Source organism: Lytechinus pictus, chromosome 1 (genome assembly GCF_037042905.1).
Source record: "Lytechinus pictus isolate F3 Inbred chromosome 1, Lp3.0, whole genome shotgun sequence".
Classification (NCBI taxonomy): Eukaryota; Metazoa; Echinodermata; class Echinoidea; order Temnopleuroida; family Toxopneustidae; genus Lytechinus; species Lytechinus pictus.
In genome coordinates, this window is record NC_087245.1 from 9,814,576 (window position 1) to 9,836,828 (window position 22,253).

At 34.0% G+C, this 22,253-nt stretch overlaps 1 protein-coding gene and 1 long non-coding RNA gene across 4 annotated transcripts; one reads left to right on the top strand and one right to left on the bottom strand.

Annotated features, from left to right (window-relative positions):
- Positions 1 to 226: 226 nt before the first annotated feature.
- On the bottom strand, positions 227 to 8,225 carry LOC135153202 (uncharacterized). The gene is made up of 3 exons (XR_010292720.1): positions 8,007 to 8,225; positions 7,538 to 7,666; positions 227 to 6,644 (listed from the first exon to the last, which is right to left on the bottom strand). It is a non-coding gene; the product is annotated as an uncharacterized LOC135153202 (long non-coding RNA).
- Positions 6,293 to 20,773, top strand: LOC129257071 (ubiquitin-like modifier-activating enzyme 5). 3 transcript variants are annotated; one of them, XM_064095522.1, is made up of 12 exons: positions 6,293 to 6,696; positions 8,871 to 8,916; positions 9,630 to 9,719; positions 10,490 to 10,599; positions 11,332 to 11,418; positions 12,320 to 12,401; positions 12,829 to 12,933; positions 13,609 to 13,736; positions 14,266 to 14,401; positions 14,982 to 15,060; positions 16,095 to 16,198; positions 16,966 to 20,773. In XM_064095522.1, exons 2-12 carry the CDS (start codon positions 8,878 to 8,880, stop codon positions 17,062 to 17,064), a joined length of 1,059 nt encoding a protein of 352 aa, XP_063951592.1. In that variant the 5' UTR covers positions 6,293 to 6,696; positions 8,871 to 8,877; the 3' UTR covers positions 17,065 to 20,773. The 3 variants fall into 3 exon arrangements, 2 of the variants coding, with proteins under 2 accessions (XP_063951592.1, XP_054751284.2); XR_010292719.1 differs by lacking the exon at positions 6,293 to 6,696 and having other exon boundaries at positions 8,837 to 8,916; positions 16,966 to 19,338; positions 19,734 to 20,773; XM_054895309.2 differs by lacking the exon at positions 6,293 to 6,696 and having other exon boundaries at positions 8,837 to 8,916.
- The last annotated feature ends 1,480 nt before the right edge of the window (positions 20,774 to 22,253 follow it).

The window sequence follows — 22,253 nt, forward strand, 5'->3', positions numbered from 1 at the left end:
TTGATGTAGCGACACTAATTCATTTAACGTCATGACATTAAATCGTTGGGCAGTAATTCAGAATTGCGTCGTGTAGTAATTCGAATTACTACACTACGTAATTATTTACGTCGTGTAGTAATTCGAATTACTACACTACGTAATTATTTACGTCGTGTAGTAAATTGAATTACGACACGACGTATATCCGTGTTTTTGACGGTCTCCTGCTTCCATAACCCTGATCTCTGGAGACTCGAGTACCAAGCGGCGGCGGTTCTGAGATAAAGGGACTCGAGTCTTTGCCATGCTCTCTCATTCATGGACGAAAATCGGCCCCAGCGCCGACTCCAAGCACTGAGATAAAATAAATGTAGAATTTGGAGCCGAGGAGTCATATACTTGGAGCTAGGAGCAGAACGTTTCTCTGCTTGTGTGCTTTAGGCTCAGTGTGACTGCATGTGGTATGGGGATGCATTGTGTGTAGTGTGTATTTCTGTGTGTGTGACTGTAAAATGCCAGTAGAGACCACGTGCGCATGTGTTGAGCGACACTTGTGATTGTATCATGAACTGGGATTTGTGTGTGGATTGTGTGAGAAGTTTGGTGAAGGTGTAAGATTTTGGGCGACTTGATAGATGATTGCTCCCCCCCCCTCCCATTTATGTACACTCTCTAGCCCCATGCATGTCGAGCTGCAGCCACCCATCTTGATCCTTCCCCCCAAAGCTTGTCTCTCCTCATTCCTTCTTTTCTTCCAAACTTTATTTCCCCATTATTCTTGTTAATTTCTCCTTTTACAAGTTGTAATTCACTACGAACTTCATTATAATTTTAATGAAGTGTTTATCACCTCTTGTTTGTTTTTAAATATTTTTATATCTCTGTTCAAAACAAGAGTCTCGTCTATCCCTTAAAAAAAAATCACGCTTTGATTTTTTTTTCTTTCATTCCAAAATCCCATTGATAACGTTTGCTTGCTAGTCTTAAATTGGAGTCTTGCCTTATTGGAATATTGGCAAGAAGTTAATAAAAAAAATGATGTTATTGTTCTGTCAGTAATAAAAGTAGAGATTTAACTATGGATATTTTTCAGTCATATTTCATTTAATCTTCGTTATTTTAATCCAAACATTCATTTTTTTTTTCAATGATGTTTCACCTTTGGCCAGTTCGCCATTTTCTTAAGTGACTGAAAACGTAGACTAGCCCCTTAATTCAGGGACATAACCCTCGGCAATTTGTTTACATAACTTTCTTTGTCTCCGTCATGTATTGCACAATCTTGAGAAGCACATGTTTGGAAATCTGATATTCTTGTGGTGGTGGTGGGGGGGGGGGGTACGAGATTGCCGCCCTTTTCATTCTGTTTTGGTTTGGCTGCCACATGGCCTCTCTCACTGTGTGGAGAAATTAGGTCAGGTAAAATTTGCAAAGACGTGGATAAGTTCATTTCAATTAGAGGCCGTGCAAGGCTAGGCATTCATGATGGATGATGGAAATTGCCAGTTTTGGTTCTGGTAGGCCTTTTTGTCATGAATCTGTGTAACTGATACGAACGCTTAACAATTCAATGACCTTTATGACTTATATCATTATTTTATATGAATAATTGTAAGTCTTTTTTAAAAAGTGTCATTTAAATAACTTTCAGTCAAATATGTACGAAGGATATTTGTTCAACTTCATAACATTTGCAGGTACCTATATTGTATGATAAAATAAATTACCTCAGAATTGTACAAATTCAGAACTTTCTTTTTCTTTTACATTGTCTTTAGACACGAATACAGATCTTTCTAGATTAATTTGGCAAATGGGCTATAACACTAAATAGTAAACACGCAAAGCTCACGTCAACCAAGTATCAAACATTCAAACTTGGATTAATTCATGGAGGTTCTACCTCCATGATTTAATCTGAATAGGTCTGTATTAGGTCCATGAATCAACTCAGATATCGTTCAAGCATCAAAATCAATCTATCATCACAACACTAAAATCATAAACAATCACTTCGAAGAAACAATGCGAAGGTCAAACCAGGGAAGTGTTATACTTCCCTGGTATATGCTAGCTACCGTGTGTATATATATACACACACACACACACACACACAAACGCAAAAAAGACGCGAAATAGCTCCAGAAATTGTAGCCCTGGAAAGTGGAAAAAGAGCCCTGGAAAATGAAAAAGTAGCCCTGGAAAATTTCTAAGTTTCTCCAAAAAGAGCCCTGGAAAGAAAAAAAGTAATTTTTTGGTTGCTTGTCACTCTTTATTAGCACCTTAATAATTATGCCCCCCCCCCCAAAAAAAAAAAAAAAAATCTATTATTGCGTTTCAACTTTACTATATCGGTTTTTACGTATTTTGTTGAAGTTTTTATACTAACACCCTAATATGCCTCCCATTTTTGTTGCCTTACTTTTCCTTCGCTCTACCCCCCGCCCAGCCAGACATTTCAAACCCAGAACACCACTTTTCCCGCCCTCCGGTCAATAGTAATTATTAGAATCTCGGTTGATTCGTCGTTATGCTCACCAAGTTTTCTCTATAAGCTTTATCCCGTATTTAGTGAAGTTTGTCACTATACTAGCACCTTAATCAATTTGCCCATCAAAAAAATCAAATTGCGTTTTAACATATGTTTTTCCTTTATTCCGTATTTGTAGCTAATCACCTTTGGAATATACATCTGTACCATTAAAAGTTCGTCTTGCTCTTTCTTGAGGAAAATAAAAATAAGCTAACATTGACAAAATCCATTTATGATAGAGTGACGATGGAAGAGTAGAAAAGATACGCAAAAATGTTGGACATAATAAGATGCCCTATATAGAGTTTAACAATTACGGAATAAAGCAATATTGCGAAGGAGGAAAATTAAGAAACAACATAAAAATACAGCATAAAGTGAAAGTTCATGAATAAATAAAATCATGAACAGATGAAAAAAAGAAAAAAAACACAGAGACACGTAATAAAGCAATATACACCATAAAGAATGAAGACTATAAACAAACGTAACAAATTTATTTATTTATTTAAATATCTTTATACAGGATAACAAGCTCAGATTCACTGTTTTTAAACATGGTCCTGTTAAAATGGAATAACAATATATACAAAAAGATAAAAGTTTAACTTAGGTTCTATACAAATAGTGAATGAATTCGATATCAATAACATTAAAATCAGAATCATCACTAGTAAAACAATTGTATAAAAATAACATATTCAATTTTTGAGGAATCAATGAAATGAGAACATTTCTCTCTTGCTTTATTCCATATTTCAAGAAATTTGGGCCTCCATGTATACTAGCAACTTAATATGCCCAACTTTTCTATATTGCTTTATTCCGTATATTTATGAAGTTTGTCACTCTATACTAGCACCTTAATATACCCACAGAATATTAAATTGTGTTCAAAATTTTCTATATCGCTTTATTCCGTATTTTGATAAGTGTGTCACTTTATACCAGCACCTTAATATGCCAACATTTCTGTATTGCTTTATTTATTTTTTATGCAGTCACTCTATACTGCATCAAATTGATACGGACTAAAGCAATAGAGAATTAAGAATCTTGGCTCGATCATCACTTAGTACTTTATGCCCACAAACTTTTCTTTATTACTTTATTCCGTATTTTGGTGAAGCTTAATTGTCACTCTTTATTAGCACCTAAATAATTATGCCCCCCCCCCCAAAAAAAAAAATATATTATTGCGTTTCAACTTTACTCTATCGGTTTTTACGTATTTTGTTGAAGATTTTATACTAACACCCGAATATGCCTCCCATTTGTGTTGCCTTATATACTTTTCCTTCGCTCTACCCCCCGCCCAGCCAGACATTTCAAACCCAGAACACCGTACCACTTTTCCCGCCCTCCGGTCAATAGTAATTATTAAAATCTCGGTTGATTCGTCGCTATGCTCACCAAGTTTTCTCTATAAGCTTTATCCCATATTTAGTGAAGTTTGTCACTATACTAGCACCTTAATCAATTTGCCCATCAAAAAAATCAAATTGCGTTTTAACATGTGTTTTTCCTTATATTTGCAGCTACTCACCTTTGAAATATACATCTGTACCATTAAAAGTTCGTCTTGCTCTTTCTTGAGGAAAATAAAAATAAGCTAACATTGACAAAATCCATTTATGATAGGGTGACGATGGAAGAGTAGAAAAGATACGCAAAAATGTTGGACATAATAAAATGCCCTATATAGAGTTTAACAATTACGGAATAAAGCAATATTGCGAAGGAGGAAAATTGAGAAACAACATAAAAATACAGCATAAAGTGAAAGTTCATGAATAAATAAAATCATGAACAGATGAAAACAAGAAAAAAAAAGACACAGAGACACGTAATAAAAGCAATATACACCATAAAGAATGAAGACTATAAACAAATATAACAAATTTATTTATTTATTTAAATATCTTTATACAGGATAACAAGCTCAGATTCACTGTTTTTAAACATGGTCCTGTTAAAATGAAATAACAATATATACAAAAAGATAAAAGTGTAACTTAGGTTCTATACAAATAGTGAATGAATTCGATATCAATAACATTAAAATCAGAATCATCACTAGTAAAACAATTGTATAAAAATAACATATTCAATTTTTGAGGAATCAATGAAATGAGAACATTTCTCTCTTGCTTTATTCCATATTTCAAGAAATTTGGGCCTCCATGTATACTAGCAACTTAATATGCCCACCAACTTTTCTATATTGCTTTATTCCGTATATTTATGAAGTTTGTCACTCTATACTAGCACCTTAATATACCCACAGAAAATTAAATTGTGTTCAAAATTTTCTATATCGCTTTATTCCGTATTTTGATAAGTTTGTCACTTTATACCAGCACCTTAATATGCCAACATTTCTGTATTGCTTTATTCTGTATATTTTTTATGCAGTCACTCTATACTGCATCAAATTGATACGGACTAAAGCAATAGAGAATTAAGAATCTTGGCTCGATCATTCATTAGTACTTTATGCCCACAAACTTTTCTTAATTACTTTATTCCGTATTTTGGTGAAGCTTAATTGTCACTCTTTATTAGCACCTAAATAATTATGCCCCCCCCCCCCCCAAAAAAAAAAAATCTATTATTGCGTTTCAACTTTACTATATCGGTTTTTACGTATTTTGTTGAAGATTTTATACTCTCACCCGAATATGCCTCCCATTTTTGTTGCCTTATATACTTTTCCTTCGCTCTACCCCCCGCCCAGACAGACATTTCAAACCCAGAACACCACTTTTCCCGCCCTCCGGTCAATAGTAATTATTAGAATCTCGGTTGATTCGTCCCTATGCTCACCAAGTTTTCCGTTTTCTCTTTAAGCTTTATCCCGTATTTAGTGAAGTTTGTCACTATACTAACACCTTAATCAATTTGCCCATCAAAAAAATCAAATTGCGTTTTAACATATGTTTTTCCTTTATTCCGTATTTGTAGCTAATCACCTTTGGAATATACATCTGTCCCATTAAAAGTCCGTCTTGCTCTTTCTTGAGGAAAATAAAAATAAGCTAACATTGACAAAATCCATTTATGATAGGGTGACGATGGAAGAGTAGAAAAGATACGCAAAAATGTTGGACATAATAAAATGCCCTATATAGAGTTTAACAATTACGGAATAAAGCAATAACGCGAAGGAGGAAAATTGAGAAACAACATAAAAATACAGCATAAAGTGAAAGTTCATGAATATATAAAATCATGCATAAAAGTTTATGCATTATGTGCGAGATGCGGCAAGACACATCTTGATGTCAGTGGGGCACGATTGACATGGAGGGCGCAACTTTTCGCAGAGGATTAGAGTGAGGATTGTTTGAGAGGATTAGAGTGAAGAAAGAAAGGTTTAGTGAGAGAGATGATTGATGAGCTTGCCGGGCGAAAAAAAAATGAGGAAATTTGTTGACTTGGAATATTTTGGCAGAAGGAGTGAAGGAGGTTAAAATTCAATATAACGGGGCATTTATATATAACCAAAAAGGATAACGCAAAAGTGAGTATATGAAATTATTTACAATTTCTTGTGCATACTTTTTTTTTCAATTTTGCCGTGCCTACCAAAATGCCACATTTATTTGAAAATATCCGAGAAGATCGTATATTGGCGGACCGATAGCGACATGATGTTTGTTGTAGAGGGGATAACTTGGGAGTTTAGAATGAAAAAAAAAGGAAGCTATATATATGTTAAAATAAAGTTTTAGGCCTACACGCCGACTACGAACATCAAGTGCAAACTAGTTGCGTGACTTTTTTGTTCCATGTTTAGGCCCCCTGTTGCCTAAACAGAGAAATGTTCCGGGTGTTATTTCAGGTGACTCAATATACTCAATAGTAAACGCACATCGTGTTAAAATACATAGCGATAATATAAACGAAGTGAAAAAAATAACAAAATCCTGTTTGGAATTATTGGTACCATTATCTATAGCCCCTGGATCCTGAAATATATATATTTTCTAATTAATTAAATCACTGATCGTTGATTCCCTGGCGCTGGCCTGCTAACTGCCGCCGGGGAAACCTCCGTACGTCTTGAGCGCTAAACCAGTTTCGGCTGTCAGCTCATCTCATGTGGCGTGCTGACTACGATGCTGGACTGCAGATCAAAAGGTACGAGATCGATCCCCATCAAGGACAGAAAAAATCAGGTTAGTAAAACAGTGTTATGTAATATAATATGAAATGAAATGTACAGTATGATGAATAAGTTGGATGGAATGAATGAATGAGGAATAAATCCACCCACCATGTATCATACAGAAAACACAAAAAGAAAACGAAAATACGATGCACATAGTATTTTATTGAAAACCCGCCGATTTCATATATTTTAGTGCCCCTTCACCCCCCCCCCCCAATCCCTAATCCCCGCCCCTCTCTCGCACAGCTGAAATACCCATTAACACGCCACTTCACTGAACGCCGATATCCCGCTGACTGAGCTTTGTTATTGTGCGGTCATGTGTGACACCGGTCGCACATGCTCTTACGCACGTCTAGCGATAAGAATTTTCACTCGGCTGAGCAGTTTTAATGGCGCTTGGGCACAATAGCGAATTTGGCCAGGGTTTTTTTTTGTCATTAGATATATTGACTAAGTTAGGCCTGAGAAAGACTGAATCTTGTATTTGAGTGTTGTGTGAGTGTGCCTGAGACATAGAAGTAGTTAGTAGAAGCATATACTTAAAATAACTTTACTGAGCTGAGTGTAGACAATGTATTCTAACGTTAGTTTTTGGTGGTTTCAAAAATTCAACATTATTTTCAGACCTCAAATTTTTGATCTGATGATCTTAATGATCTTAAATTTTTTTCATCCGTTTGTTGCTCATTCAATGTAAAAATATATACATACTTCAGTTTATCGGTTGTGGACTAAATAGCAGATATAATTTTCAAATCTTCACAAAATCATCAGATTCATTAACATATATATGACCATTTAATAGCATAATATAAATATGAACATTGTATCTCACATTTCATTACCATATAATCAAATGTTCTTGTGAAAGGTTCCGCGCCGATGACCAAACATTAACATGTACACGAGGGCTGAGGTTTCTTGTTTCTTTAATTGAGTGTCATCAAAATCAAACGGCCTCTGTATGGTAATGACTAATGACAAAATATAAACAAGCAAATGATTAATAGAATATAAGACATTACATAATACATAAGGCATTATATTATACAATTATCACGGGCAATGCAATTCCAAGTGAACAAAAAAAGCAAATAACACATTTACATTATCATCAAGGGAATAAACTGCATCTCTTCATAAATGCAATAGGACAAAGTACATATAGAATTATATCTTTTTATCATTAGATAGAAGATCATATCATTTCATTCTTCCTTTAAAACATCAATATTTCAAAGTCAGCAAACTCAATAATAATATATACATAATCATATGATACAAACAAAACAGTACATTCCCTCAACCACTCACCAGTCAGAATAATAACTCATCATTTCATTCAGCATAAGTGTAAATTCACATGGACATGATTCTAACAGAAGTCTTCTACACTTCGGAATCAAACTTCTGCAGATATCCTTGTCTAACAACAAGAATCTAAGGAATGCCCCTGCTAGTCCAGTGTCATGAGTCACTGGACACTCTCCCTAGCAAATAATAAAAGAAGTGCAATGGTGCACATCCAAACTGTTCAAAGGAATCTCTAAAGGGGGTACCTGAAATAGCATTAGTGATACCCTTAAAAAGGTGGGAAATAATTGACCAATTGACAAAAATGAGGAAGCAGAGCTTCTGAACAATTGGCCAATGGCAGAGAGGGAAAAGAGTACTAGCTGAGACAAAGTTGGCATAAGTAGAGTGAAACATAGATGAATTATACACTAAATACATTTTATGCAAATGCAACATTTACTGGTCCCCGACTGAATATTAAAATAAAAATAGCATAATTTTGACTAGATTTTGAGAAACAACATAATACAAGAAAAATCAAGTTTACAACATATGATTGAATTTTTTGATATCTCTAGGCTTTATTTAGTTTGGGAGGTGTAGAGTTCCAGATGCTGAGATTTAAACCATGGGTAGTCAAAGCAATTTCTCCAGTGTACTTTGCATTGACTCTATGTTTATACTAAACTTAAGAGAAATTGACAAGTTGGAAGGATGAAGTGTGAGCAAATTGAGAATAACAAAGTTTTTGTAATTATGAAATAAAAAAATGATCAAAATTCTTTAGTTTCACCTGTATATCACAGATTCAAAGATGAATGAAGTATGTTCTGAATGTTTATGGATGTAACTATTTTCTTTCTTCCTTTTTTCTTCTAAAAGTCGTCTGATGGCATTGAAGCGGATGGGCATTGTTGATAATTATGAGGTAATATCCATATTATTTATGTAGTTAAAGGGGGAAGTCATCCTTACTAATTAATGGCTTGTGAAAAAAGATGAAACATGATGAAAACAGAATGCTGAACCTTTTTTTTTTTTTTAAAGGGAAAGAAATAGGAACGTTATAGCTGTTTGACAAACAAGATAATTGTCATTAAAATGATAAAAATCTCATATTGACAATTTAAAGAGTGAGAAATTGTACATTTAAGAACTATCCTTCCTCCAAATTTAGCAAATTGATATAGCCTACTGATATGTCCTCACAAAAGAAAAATATTGTTCTCAGTAAAACTGTTTACAAAGTTTACATTTTAGAACATTTTGCAGCAAATACAGAACATCTTTATAGTACATCGCAATGACATACCCTTTGCAGCCAATTCTAAATCCCTATAAACTTGATAGCTTGGAGTGATATAGATCACACTATTTTTCTGTTTGGCTTCACTGCAATCTCCAGTTATCTCCCATAATCTGTGATCTTGCTATTAAATGGTATATGCTCCCCCCTCATGCTGTCCTAAACATGAAAGTTCAGAATACATGTAGATGGTCATAATTCTGATATCAAGTTCACAATCTGATCACACAACAGTGCAAAGTTCTGTTTCCTGTTTTGTTGTTGAAGATTGTTTTATCTAAATAAAAAATAAAAATAAAATAAAAATAACTATTGAGCATTTATTATGTTTACAGAGAATCCGAGATTTCACAGTAGCTGTGGTTGGTGTAGGAGGTGTTGGGAGTGTCACTGCTGAAATGCTGACTAGATGTGGAATAGGAAAGGTAAGACAATTTATTTTTTGGTAGCACTTTCTTCTGCTAAGTGCTATGGTTAGAATGACAGACTCAGAGCATCTTGCCCCTTTCTGCAAAATTCTCTGTTATGGTGATTCTGATACTTGCACTGTATGTGAGATAGAGATTACCTTGGCCTTTAATATACTGGCATAGTGCAAGTGATTAATGTGTTCATTACTCATTGCTAGCTAAAATATATTGAATGGTGTAACATGCAGTTTATCTTTAGCTTTTGTACATCGTCTTGAAATACCAGTAGTTAACATTTTTGCTGGTGGTTTTATAATTCATAATATTCTTCCCCAAGAAATCTTCTGATTTATTTTGAAAGATAATCTTATCTTATTATTTTATATACCTTTAATAGAAGGAAATAAGTCAGTTGGCAGCAGTTTTATATTGAAGAGTACTTATGTCATATATGTTGGTTAAAATGATGCTTGTACTGCATTGTGGTTATGTTTTTTTCAAACATTCTACTATTCTGATTTCAGAAATATATACATGTAAATGTACTGATGTCACCTCTGAAAACAACAGTAAAATGTTGACTATTTTTAGATACCTTGCATCTATAATAAACTGATGAAAATTGTTTGTTTTTGTTTTTTCATTTGTTTTAGCTAAATCTTAAAGGGATCTTAGTCTTTAGATTTCCCATACTTTATTTTGTGATGATTTTAATTATGGTAATGATTTTTTTTTATTGCAGGTAGCTAATTTTTTATTTCTTTCATAATTTTGTCTTTTAATAGCTGTTGCTATTCGACTATGACAAAGTAGAGCTCGCCAACATGAATCGTCTTTTCTTTCAACCTCATCAAGCTGGGATGAGTAAAGTACAAGCAGCAGAAAAGACTCTAAGGTAATCCAACTTTTCAAAAACTAATCAGACGGATCAATTTTTATCCAGAATCTTCCAGACAAAAGCTTGTGATCAAAAGTAAATTTATATATTACCCAATTCTGCTTGATTAATATTTTGAATTGAACATATTTTAATCATTGCAAGTTTTTCAGTAGGTTGTTTCTTTTTTTGTTACAGAGCTATGATATTATTTCTTGAATGTGCCAGTATGCCGTTGACTTTGTTTAATTTTGCGCATCCTTTGAACATTATCTTGAAAATAAAGTAGAAGCTGTTTGTTTGAAAGTTGTTGTTGTTTATCTCATATATCAATATTGAAGAAGTTGTACTTGAAATATCTCATTTATTATATCTGACTTCTTTTCACATAAATTTTTATATTTCTATTTTAAAGTTTCATGTTTTGTAAGAACCCCCACTCCCACCCCTCCCACAAAAAGATCTTAAGAGAGATGATAGTTTTCATGCTATAATCTCTTGAGATTTCTGCAACTTTACTGAGGTCTGATTCTGGAAAAGGATCTATCAGTATCTCACTGCATTGAAGTTTTGCCTGTAATCCCTGCAGTTTAAGTAAGATGTCTTAGAAACTTTTATAAAAATTAGTATGATTTATATGTATTGTTGAAAAATTGTTTGTTGAAGTCTTATTGAAATAAATATGGTGATGTGAGTAGAGAAGCCAAGGAGGATCATTAACAGAGTAAATGTTGTATTTTCTCTACGTAGATCTATCAACCCGGATGTAGAGTTTGAGACTCATAATTACAATATCACCACTATGGAGAACTTTAAACATTTTATGAGCAGGATTCAGTAAGTATACATGTATATAGTTATACATAATCTACATTGTAATAGTCTTATGTCTTGTGGATTTTTTTTTTTTGGATTGCTAACAAGTGTGAATGAAAGCTTATCAGGTTTTCTTTTGCCTTTAAGTGAAAAATATGATTGTGACCCTTTTGATTCATTTTACAAGTACTACTGCTTATTGGGTATATGTATATTCCCTTGCTAATTATTATGGGTCTAGGGCCTCCTAATACAAAGCTTACTGTTTGATCAAATGACTGTTATTTTACGATTGATAATAATGGTCATTGTGCAATCAAGCAGATAAATCAATTTTACAATCAATTACTAAGTTTTGTGTCATGCCCCCAAACCATATCTGAGAATCTCATTTTTGCATAATAAGGTTTGAAAGTTTGCCAACTGCTGAAGTAAACCAGCCCAAGTGTAAAGTTGCTTGAAAAAAAAATCTGAGAAACAGATTTGAATAAACAAATCAGTAAAACTTAAAGAAAGGTATGAATTTGTTTAAAGTTGCATAAGTTTGTAATCAATATATGAGGATTTAAAATTGACCATTGAGGTAGAGTCATTGTAATGAATGGTATGGAATAGTTTTCCAATAGCACCACAACACAAGTTTTAGGTGGAATTGTATTTCACTTTTATCAGAGTCTGTAACAATGAGCTGTTTGATTGTCCTGTACTTTAAAATTCAAATTCGATTTGTTCTTCACTGATGAAGCGATAAAGAAGACTTGATGTCATTCCAATATCACATATCACAGAAATTTTTTTATCAATAATGATCAGCAAATTATGAGCAGAATTAATAGTCTTGTCATCTTATTTTTATATTTTTCTATTGCTAGTATGATTTGCAGTCATAAAAATGTTTGTTTGATATTCAATATTTATACAGGAATGGTGGTAAGAATGGTGACGCTGTTAACTTGGTGCTAAGTTGTGTAGATAACTTTGAAGCAAGAATGGCAATTAATATGGTAGGTATTGGAACTTTTTACTTTACTTTTCTTTATCCTTTATTTTCATCTACTCAATCTTTTCTTCAAATATTGAATCTGCTTTCTTTTATCCCTTTTTCTTCTTTGTCGTCGTCGTCTTCTTCTTCTTATCTTCTTCTCCTCCTTCTCCTCCTTCTTCCTCTTCTCCTCCCTCTTTTTCTTCTTCTTCTTCTTCTCCTTCTCTCCTCCTCTTGCTCCTCCTCCTTCTTCTCCTCCTCCTTCTTCTTTTCCTCCTCTTCCTCCTCCTTCTCCTCCTCCTTTTCCAAACAGATATGCTATAGCTGTGTAAGACGTGTACATGTTTTACATTATATGTTTTCAATCATTTATTATTCTATTCAACATTGTTCATGTGTAGCCAAAAGCAAATATTTTCAAGAATCAAATTTGTTCTCCCCTCTTTCAGGCATGCAATGAAATAAATCAGAACTGGATAGAATCAGGAGTTAGTGAGAATGCAGTATCTGGTCATATACAACTCATCAAACCGGGAGAAACTGCTTGTTTTGCTGTAAGTAATCCATTCCTTTTTGCAGTCTTACGCAGTCAACACTCATTCTTTCTTCACCGCATTCATTTCTTTTTTAGCCCAATAAATTATTTAATAAAATATACCGTAAGTTGAAATGAAGTTGGAAATCATTTTCTAATGCTTGTTACACAGTATACCCAAGTCTAACAGTAAGTTTTAATATTATAAACAGTGCAGTATTGCATAATCATTTTTTGCGCTTGACATGCTTTCCTTATTACTATCTTTGCTGCTTAACGAATTAGAACGCTTTCCATCAAAAGTAGGTAGCACAATGAAAATGTAACAGAAAAAACTGAAACAATATAGGGAAAAGGGGATGAAAGTTACGATAGTGATAAAGCTTGTTTGAATATCTTATTAGAAGGATCTGTAAGTTTGACAATAAATTCTTCAAATGTAAAATGAATCATGCTCTTACAAAATACAATTTTCTACCCCATAAATTAACAGTCTGACTTAATAGTTTGACTATAAATATTAATACTGGTACTGTAAAAGTGTAAAATATATATAAAAAATATGACCTTTTTTCCCCAAACCAGATACATAATGACAATGTTTTTATATGCTTACAGAGGACAATGTCGATTTCATACTTGTTTCATACTTAGTAGTTGTTGAATCTCTAAGTGTTTAATTATCTTACTATAGTGTGCCCCTCCTTTGGTGGTAGCAGAGAACATTGATGAGAAGACATTAAAGAGAGAAGGTGTCTGTGCTGCTAGTCTTCCAACTACCATGGGGGTCGTAGCAGGTCTACTAGTACAAAACACACTCAAGTAAGTCACCACTCAACGAATCTATGTCAATTCATTAGTGATTCAAAGATGGATATGGAATGTTGGTGTTGATGCGTAGGCACACCTGCCTACGCACTGAACACTGAACATGAAGGATTTCCATCAGAGACACATTGATAGCACTATTACCATGTTTTAAAGGAGGTTAGTATAAAACCACACATACTTTCTTCTTATCGCAGATCAAAACCTTTAGATTAATGTTCGACACATCATATCTCACTTATTGTTAAAATCATCAGTAATTTGACAAAAATATTTATGGATTTTTTTTTATTTCTCCATTTTGATATCATTATATGCCACAGTCATCATAAACTTTGAAACAAAATTGTGAAGGACTCTTGTCTGTGATTTAACTATAATTATTCAGTGATGTTCTTGATATCCATTGGCTGGTCAAAATGATATAAAGCTAATAAATTCTAACATTAGGTATTAATTATAAGATGCTTTGTGGAAATGCTATTCTTCCTTCCTTTATGTTTTTTTATTGGTATTTTTACAGATATCTACTGCAGTTTGGCAGTGTAACTCACTACCTGGGATATAGTGCCCTAACAGACTTCTTCCCTACAATGTCAATGAAACCAAACCCTCATTGTGATGACAGCTTTTGTATAAATTGTCAAAAAGAATTCCAGGTGGGCTCATTGTCCTTTTATCATTTCAAGAAAATAAGAAATAACAAATCATGCTTTGGAGAAGGTGGTAGAGGGGGAAGCATAGAAAAAACATTAAGAATGGAAAGAAGAAAAAAGAGAGAAGTGCAGATACTACAAATATAAATAGAGATAAAATTAGAGAATGCAAGAAAGTTTTCAACTAAAAACAGATACATGGGCCTGTTTCATGAAAGCATCATTCCTCCAGCTCGACGTCATCTCTTTAAAAAGACAATTTGTACATGAATTGTGTGTGAACAGACGTTTATGGATGATTTCCAGCTTAATTAATTACTCTAATTACTGCAAAATACCAGAAGTACTTTTTGCTCTAACTCTCTAAATTACGCCAAAAATGTGCTAATTTTTGGTGTAGAAACTCTATGTTGTGTCTAGGTAGTGTTATGAAGTCAAGTTTTTCTATAAAATTCATGAGATGAAGGCATCGTTAGTATGAATATGTTTTTATGATATATCCTCCATGTACAATGCTACCTATTACCTAATATTGATATCAGTTATTTTTGTTGATATGAATTGTGTTATGTTTGTATAACAGAAGCAGCAAGCTTTGAATCCAGTAGCTGAGGTAGAAGAAAGCAAAGAAGAAGAGGTCATACATGATGAAAATGACTGGGGTAAGTCAAATGTTGTTTAACAATCATCGTAAATCAGTAGTCAAGCTTTTGCTCTCACAAAATACTTCATCGCTTGGATCACAGAAGGGCATCCTGTTCCTGTTGATCAGGCAGAAGGGCCTGAACTCTTGCGTGCAGTGTGTTTCTTTTTAAATGGGACTCTTGAGCTGATACCCTTACAGTGCGAGCCGCACAGGACTTGAAAATGGCTGCATACGTGCAACCTACTGCCCTTTTGCCAGGCAGGCAACAATTTATGGACAGAGCAGATTGATATTAAAATGTATGCCACTATTAGATTAAGTGATCTGATTGGTTTTAGGGGTTCAAAGGTCAAGGTTGCAGTGGTCAGTGTTTACCAGAAAATGGCCTATTATCATGATGAATAACTGTTTTGATGGACAACAATCTAATAAGATTGAATGTCATAATGTATGAAAATGGCTTATTCTTGTAATAACTTAAGGTTTATTTGACAAATAAGCTTCACACTTGCCTCATAAACACATTTTATAGCAGAGACAACGATTTGGTCATTGGACAAAAGGCTTAAAAGTCTAATGTCATATAGATACCAGTTATAAAACTTGCTTGTTCCCCATTAACTTGATCTATGGGAGTAATTCTGTGAATATATATATAGTTTTTGGAAACCTTTAAAGTTAAATACATTTTATATTTCAGATTCAGCAATGATGTACACATAATTTTGAAAGTGCATAGTTGAGAATCCAATTATGTGTTTCATCTTTCCATTTGATTATAATCATTTGAATATAATATAATAGATGTTTCTTGTATATGGTCCTTCTTAGCTTCGCTTTGCTCCAAATGAAAATAAAGCTTGAGAAGTCAACTCCATCGTACCTAAACCAATTTTCTGATTGTGTAATTGCAAGTTTATACCAGGTTATTGAAGGCAACATACAATCGAATCATTATCAAGATAACAATTATATTTCACATCATAGCTATGTAATGATTGATTGCAATTTTTGATTGGTGATTGATATAATTGGTCTTATTCTCTTCAGGAATTGAACTAGTAGCTGAAACCAGTGCAGATGATCTAGTTTCCAAACCAGCCCCAGAGCTTGCTAGTGGGATCTCATATGCCTATGATAAAGGAGCTGATCAGGTAGGCCTATGCGATAAAAATTGATATAAAAAACAAATCAAGGGAGACAAGAAATAGTCACATCAGTGTATCACGTATTGCATTGTATAGAAATGCCCTCGCACAATGCGCTATTCATTCTTTCTCAGGATAAGTTTAAGATGCAACAAATTTATATTTGTTACCAAGAGCATGTCTAGCATTGATGCAATGAAAGGTAATTCTTTGGAGGTGATCCAAATGATAATGGTTATGATAAAGGATAAATAGTTTGTTATCTGAATGCTTAGAAAGAATGAAAGGTGTAAATCAAACAGGGCCAAAAGCATTCAGAGAAGTGAACGCCTAAATGGACAGTCACACCTTGATAATTTAGCCAGCGTATGTCGGCATATGTATTTCAAGCCATTTTGTTGTTCAACCCTATTTGTCAAGAATTGATCCTGGATTTCAAAAGTTTGATTTCTAATGAGAAATTAATTTTTATAAAGCCAGAATGTCTCGCCGTACATTTGCTCATCAGAATATGCTGGCTTATTGGTTCAGGTGTGACAGCTATTCAGTTTCATACTTTTGCCTGTTGCAGGATAATGCTCTATCATCTACCAGTATTTCATTATCTCATGACTATTTTTACTACTGAGATTCCCCTTTTATAAGAGCACTTTGATGTAAAGTCTCTCTAACGCCCCTTTTAAAATCTAATTTGATAAGAAATAACATACTTCATCCCCACCCTCATATTTGTATATTTATCTTGTTTTGGTTTTTTTTTTTTAATCACCCAGATATGTGAGCCTAGTGGGGAAACTAGCGAAAGTGTAAGGGAGAACAAAGATGATGGAGAATCCTTAGATGATTTGATGGCGAAGATGAAGAACCTTTGAAATGAAACATTATAAATCTATCCTTCTAAAAGCTGACCAGAAACAGCTGAAAATTACCAAGAACACCATGGAAAGGTTCATAGAAATCCTTTATGATATCAGTGGATGAAGTCAGTGGATGTTTTTTTCTGCATATGCCTTCTTCTGTGGAAAAACAGCCTTGTTTGTAGTCTATTATCAAGGTGGAGTCTGCAGTATTGTCTTATTGTTCTGTTAAACAGTGGCACTACCTTCATTCTCTCATCTTGCTTTAGTCATTTTCTTATTATCAAATTTGATTCAGTAAGTATATTTCTTCTAATAATGATCATAATAGTTACAATTATATAGCGGTTCGTACATTGTTCTTAAGCACTTTACATTGTAATCATTGTTATTGTGGTCACAGGATCCATCACTGCTCCACACATAAAGTGCACCATCTCTACTCCCTGGAGGGTATCTTGGACAGGCAACTGTTGATTTATCGGTGCACACATGTCAATCTAATCAAAGTGATGTCCACATCCTACTAGGTACCCATTTGACACCTGTGTGGAGAGTGGTGAAGGTGGATAAGAGCCTTGCCAAGGGACATTAATACAGGGTGGGATTTGAACCTTCAATCCTTGGTTTAAGAGTCAAGTGACAGAACCACTACACCACAACACCTCCACAACAAATATGCCAATGAAAGTCAGATGGTAATATGAAAATAACTAAAGCAAGACAGGCACATGTTGGTGGTAGCTGCTCTGTAACCATTGCTTTTAGTTCCACTGCATCTGATGTATGTAAAATGTTTAGTGTAACAGCAGAACAATAGCTGCAGCCTCCGTTTAGATTACCTTCTGTGATAGTTAGTGGTCATCGTCAGCTTTTTCTTGGGCCTTTCTTATAGATATTTATTCAGTATATGAAATGACTTATTGCCATTCCTATTGCCAACTTCTATGTTGATAGTCTCAAAGGCACTATTGCTGTGTTGAATTCAATTCTTTTAAGGGGACTTAGATTAAGTTACTATAATAATAATGATCTTAAAATAATGATGATAGCCTACAGATGATCATAATACAAATGTCAATGACGTCATAACAATCAAAATCATATCCCATTAAAACTTATTTTTTGGAAATGTATGTATTCAAATCTTTGTTTTACGGTGCCTTGTGTATCTTGAATATTGAGATAATACACGTGTCAAGGAACCTTAAGGTATTTGAAAACAAGTCTTCAAAATTCCTTTTTTTCTTAATACCCCTTTGTTTCTCAGTTGACAAACATGTAAATATAATTTATCATTCCACTTTTATGCTATATAATATGGCTTGACATCTTATTTGAGACTTCTGCTATGTTTCATTAATGATTTATTTGTGTAATTTATATAACTTAGAATGTATGCAATATTATGTTAAATGGCTCTTCCACTTTATGTTAATGTTGTTTATTTCTTTTTCCCACTTCCTTTCTCTCATTCATGTACAAAGTTGGTATCCCCCCTTCTCTCTAAGTATCTCATCTCCATTGGCCTATTTTTTCACCCGACCTCTCGCATTCTCTTTTTATTCCTTTCATTAGTACTCTGCTGTATTAAGTGCTTTAAACATTATATCATAAACAAATGTTTAGATGTCTGGATATACGCCTTTCCTGTTGAATCAAACATTTGCATGAAGTTTATGACAAATGGAATATTATTCACTTCATTATCATTTTAGCTAGGTTAATATCTTGGCATGTATATTTGTCAAACATTTCATCTATTTTATTCCAACACGGTACACATACATCAACCAAAGTGTTTTTCAGAACATCCGTGTATGAAGAGGTTAATGTAGGCCTATATTTGTATTTTATGAGTGTAATGAATATAATTTATGATTTGATCATTCAATTTCTTATCACATCAAAGGTGGATAGAGTTTAGTGGCAATATTGTATAATGCGCTGCATATTCCACACGTCCTCATTTTGCAGTCATGTCGTCACTCTCCATGGCAAAGGACAGATAAAATAATTATTTTGCTGCTACAGCAATTTATGCCCCACTGATTTAACTTCATTAGTTTTTTTTTTTTTTTTTTACAATTCTGGGTCAGCAAATTATAATTCATTTAAAGCTGACAATGTTTTCAATCACCTGCAATCATTGAAATGGATATCTTGTCATGAATTCTTAACAATTTATGTACCTCCTGTACATGTATATTTTTTCATCAGTATCTATGGATAATGCACTCTAGGTTTGTGCAATATCAAATAATTCCCATTTGTCTGGGATATTGCATTGTGCGTTCTATCTATTGTAAAGCCCGGCGCACACTATGCGATGCGTTACGATCCAAAGTTCAAAGAAATTGTAATAGCATTTTGAATGAACATTCCAACCAATAAAATCTCAGCGATCAGAGTTCAGAATAGTGGAAGGACTACTGAAATCAGAAATTCAGTCCAGTTCGAGCCTCCCTGTAGGAAGAAAAGCAAATTCAAATCCAAATTGTAATGACGTCATCATCGGCTATGACTTGAAGCCGATTTTGACTGTCCTTTGACCACAGGGCTTGCCGCAAAGCAAATTTATGATTTTTTTTTTTTAATATCAAATTAAATAATTTTACTTCTTGGAACTTTCATATTTGATACAAAATGTGATTTATTAAAAGATAATAGCATCGAACACAAAGTGTGCGCTGGGCTTAAAAGTGCATATTTTTTACCTTTCATGTTTATGACTCTCCTGTTTAGAATGATTAAGGGCCCGTCATGCCTTCACGTATATGCCAATGCACATGTTGCAAGCTGTTTTCCAACTTAAATAGTATATCTTGATATTGAAAAAATCATTGACAATTCTTGATAACAAAAATTCAGTAAGAAATTAAGTTAAAATGCTGTACATACGCAATATGAATTGGCTATAATACTCAGGTTTAACAGCCCCTTAAGATTTTAAATACGATTGTCCGAAATTGCAAAATTCTGAGAAAATCAGAAAATTATCACCCCCCCTTCTTGGCAGATTATTGCTTTGCATTATCCTCATGTTTAGGTAGCATTACAACTTAGATTTTGAATAGGATATATTAGTAGATTAATGGCATACATCCTTTATTCATAGAGATGAAGGGGTGTTGCAAGAAAATATTTGCAATCAATTGAAAAATTTCAGGTACAAACTCTCAAGTGATGGATTGGTTTTAACTCGATAAAATTAATTAAAACTTACTGATGCAAGATTCAGACTACCAATTGTAAATTTAGAATAGTGATTGATTTTAGGATCTAAAAGTAACTTTCAGTGGATAACAGATCTCTTGCAATGCCCCATCAGTAAGGTTTTATTTTATGCAAGTTCCGATTGACAGGGCAGCATCCAGATATTTTGATGGGGGGTTGCAAGATAAACTGCAGATGTCATTTTTTTTTTGCAATTGACTAACAATAATTTTTGAAGTTGCATGTGACCCACAAAACTTCCCATTTTCTATTTTTATTTTTTCTTCTTCCTCCCATCTTCCCATTTGAAAAATCATAGGTTGGGATGTTGCTCCCCCCCCCCCCCTGGGTAGTGCTGCCCCTGTCTATTAATTCAGTTATACATGTACATCAGAGAAATCCTCTCTGATCATCATGAGGAATATGAATATGGTCACAAAAATGTTCTATTGCATGTTTGCATGAATATAGAAAGAAATAAACTATCCGTTAATATTTATAGCTCAAAGTTGTGGTTACTGGTATTCTTTATGTGTCTTAATGTCTTGACGGATATTTAAGAACCTAGAACAGCCATTCTCAATTTTGTTGGAAGCTCCAAATTTCTTGTTGAGAATCTGGACTGCTCCACTATCCAACACGCGAACGAGCGAAATATTATGGTGTGGGGGGATGCAGGACCACCTGAAGAGCTTAAGGGCTATTCCACGGTTACCCACATTACATTTGGAGACACCTTGACTCATACTTGGAGCTGTAACTTCATTATTATTGATAGGAACTAAACATCTCTTTATCACAACATCGTACTCAGTCCGACTATCCTTTGTATAAAAACAAAACTTGGGAAATTTCATTATGCTCCTGGCAAATCTTTGAAATGTGTCGGTTACTCATGTTACATGATTTAGACATGCATAAAATGAAAAGTGGACATAAGTGAAAAGTCCTCATACAAGGCTTTTATGAAAGTTGATATATCCATTTCAAAGAAGTATATCAGGGAGACAAATTTGTATATAATTCGAAAAATAAAGAACACATGGTTTTTACTAGGGGTGCAGATAAAGTGGTTACTCACGTTACGGTTCAGATGGGCTATATGTACAAAGACACATTGAGCTCATGTCCACCAACCTATGGAATTGCCCTCAAGTAGAAAGCCTTTTAAATGGCCGAGAGGGGTTCTAAATCAACAGAAGATATAAAAACACCAACATACTACACAATTTATTATTAAAAAGTGATAAGTGACTTGCTCAAATTAGTGTTAATTATTATGTTTCTGTATTAAATTTTGTTATTTTTTTGTCTTGATGAGGTTCATGTTTGAAAAGCAAACCGGGTATGGTGATCAGTGGTAGAGCGTCAGCCTCATGAACGGAAGGCCGCGGGTTCGATCCCCAACAGAGTCATACAAAAAAATATATTTAGGAATGGAACCTTCTGCCTTCTTGCTTGGCGCTCAGCATTTAGATTGGAGAAGGGTAGTAATAACATACATGGAAATGCAGGGCCCGCTGCAGTTCCCTAACCGAAATGGCTAACCTGAGTAAATAAAACGTAATTATGATTATTATTAAAAGCACTGTTCACAAATCTATGTTCTCATATTATGTACATAGTCTTTGTACAATCGTAAATGAATACATGAAATATAATAAATAAGAAGAACACCATCGATCCTCCATAATAGGGGTTATCGAATGCTAGATTACACAAAATCAGAGGAAATCAATTAGCATTTAGATTTCAAAAAGAGCCGAGTTTTTATTTTTGCTTTGTAATTAAATGATCAAACCTCAATTCCAGATTAATAGATCAAACTTTTATTTTCTCATGTTTTTTCTTTTTTCTATATCGGCTCCCACACGCCACTCCGGAAGGCTCGGTGCGCCACAAGTGGCACACGCACCACCATTTGAGAATCCCAGACCTAGAATGAAGATTGGGGGGCATACCAACTCTATTGTGTACATAACTATTAA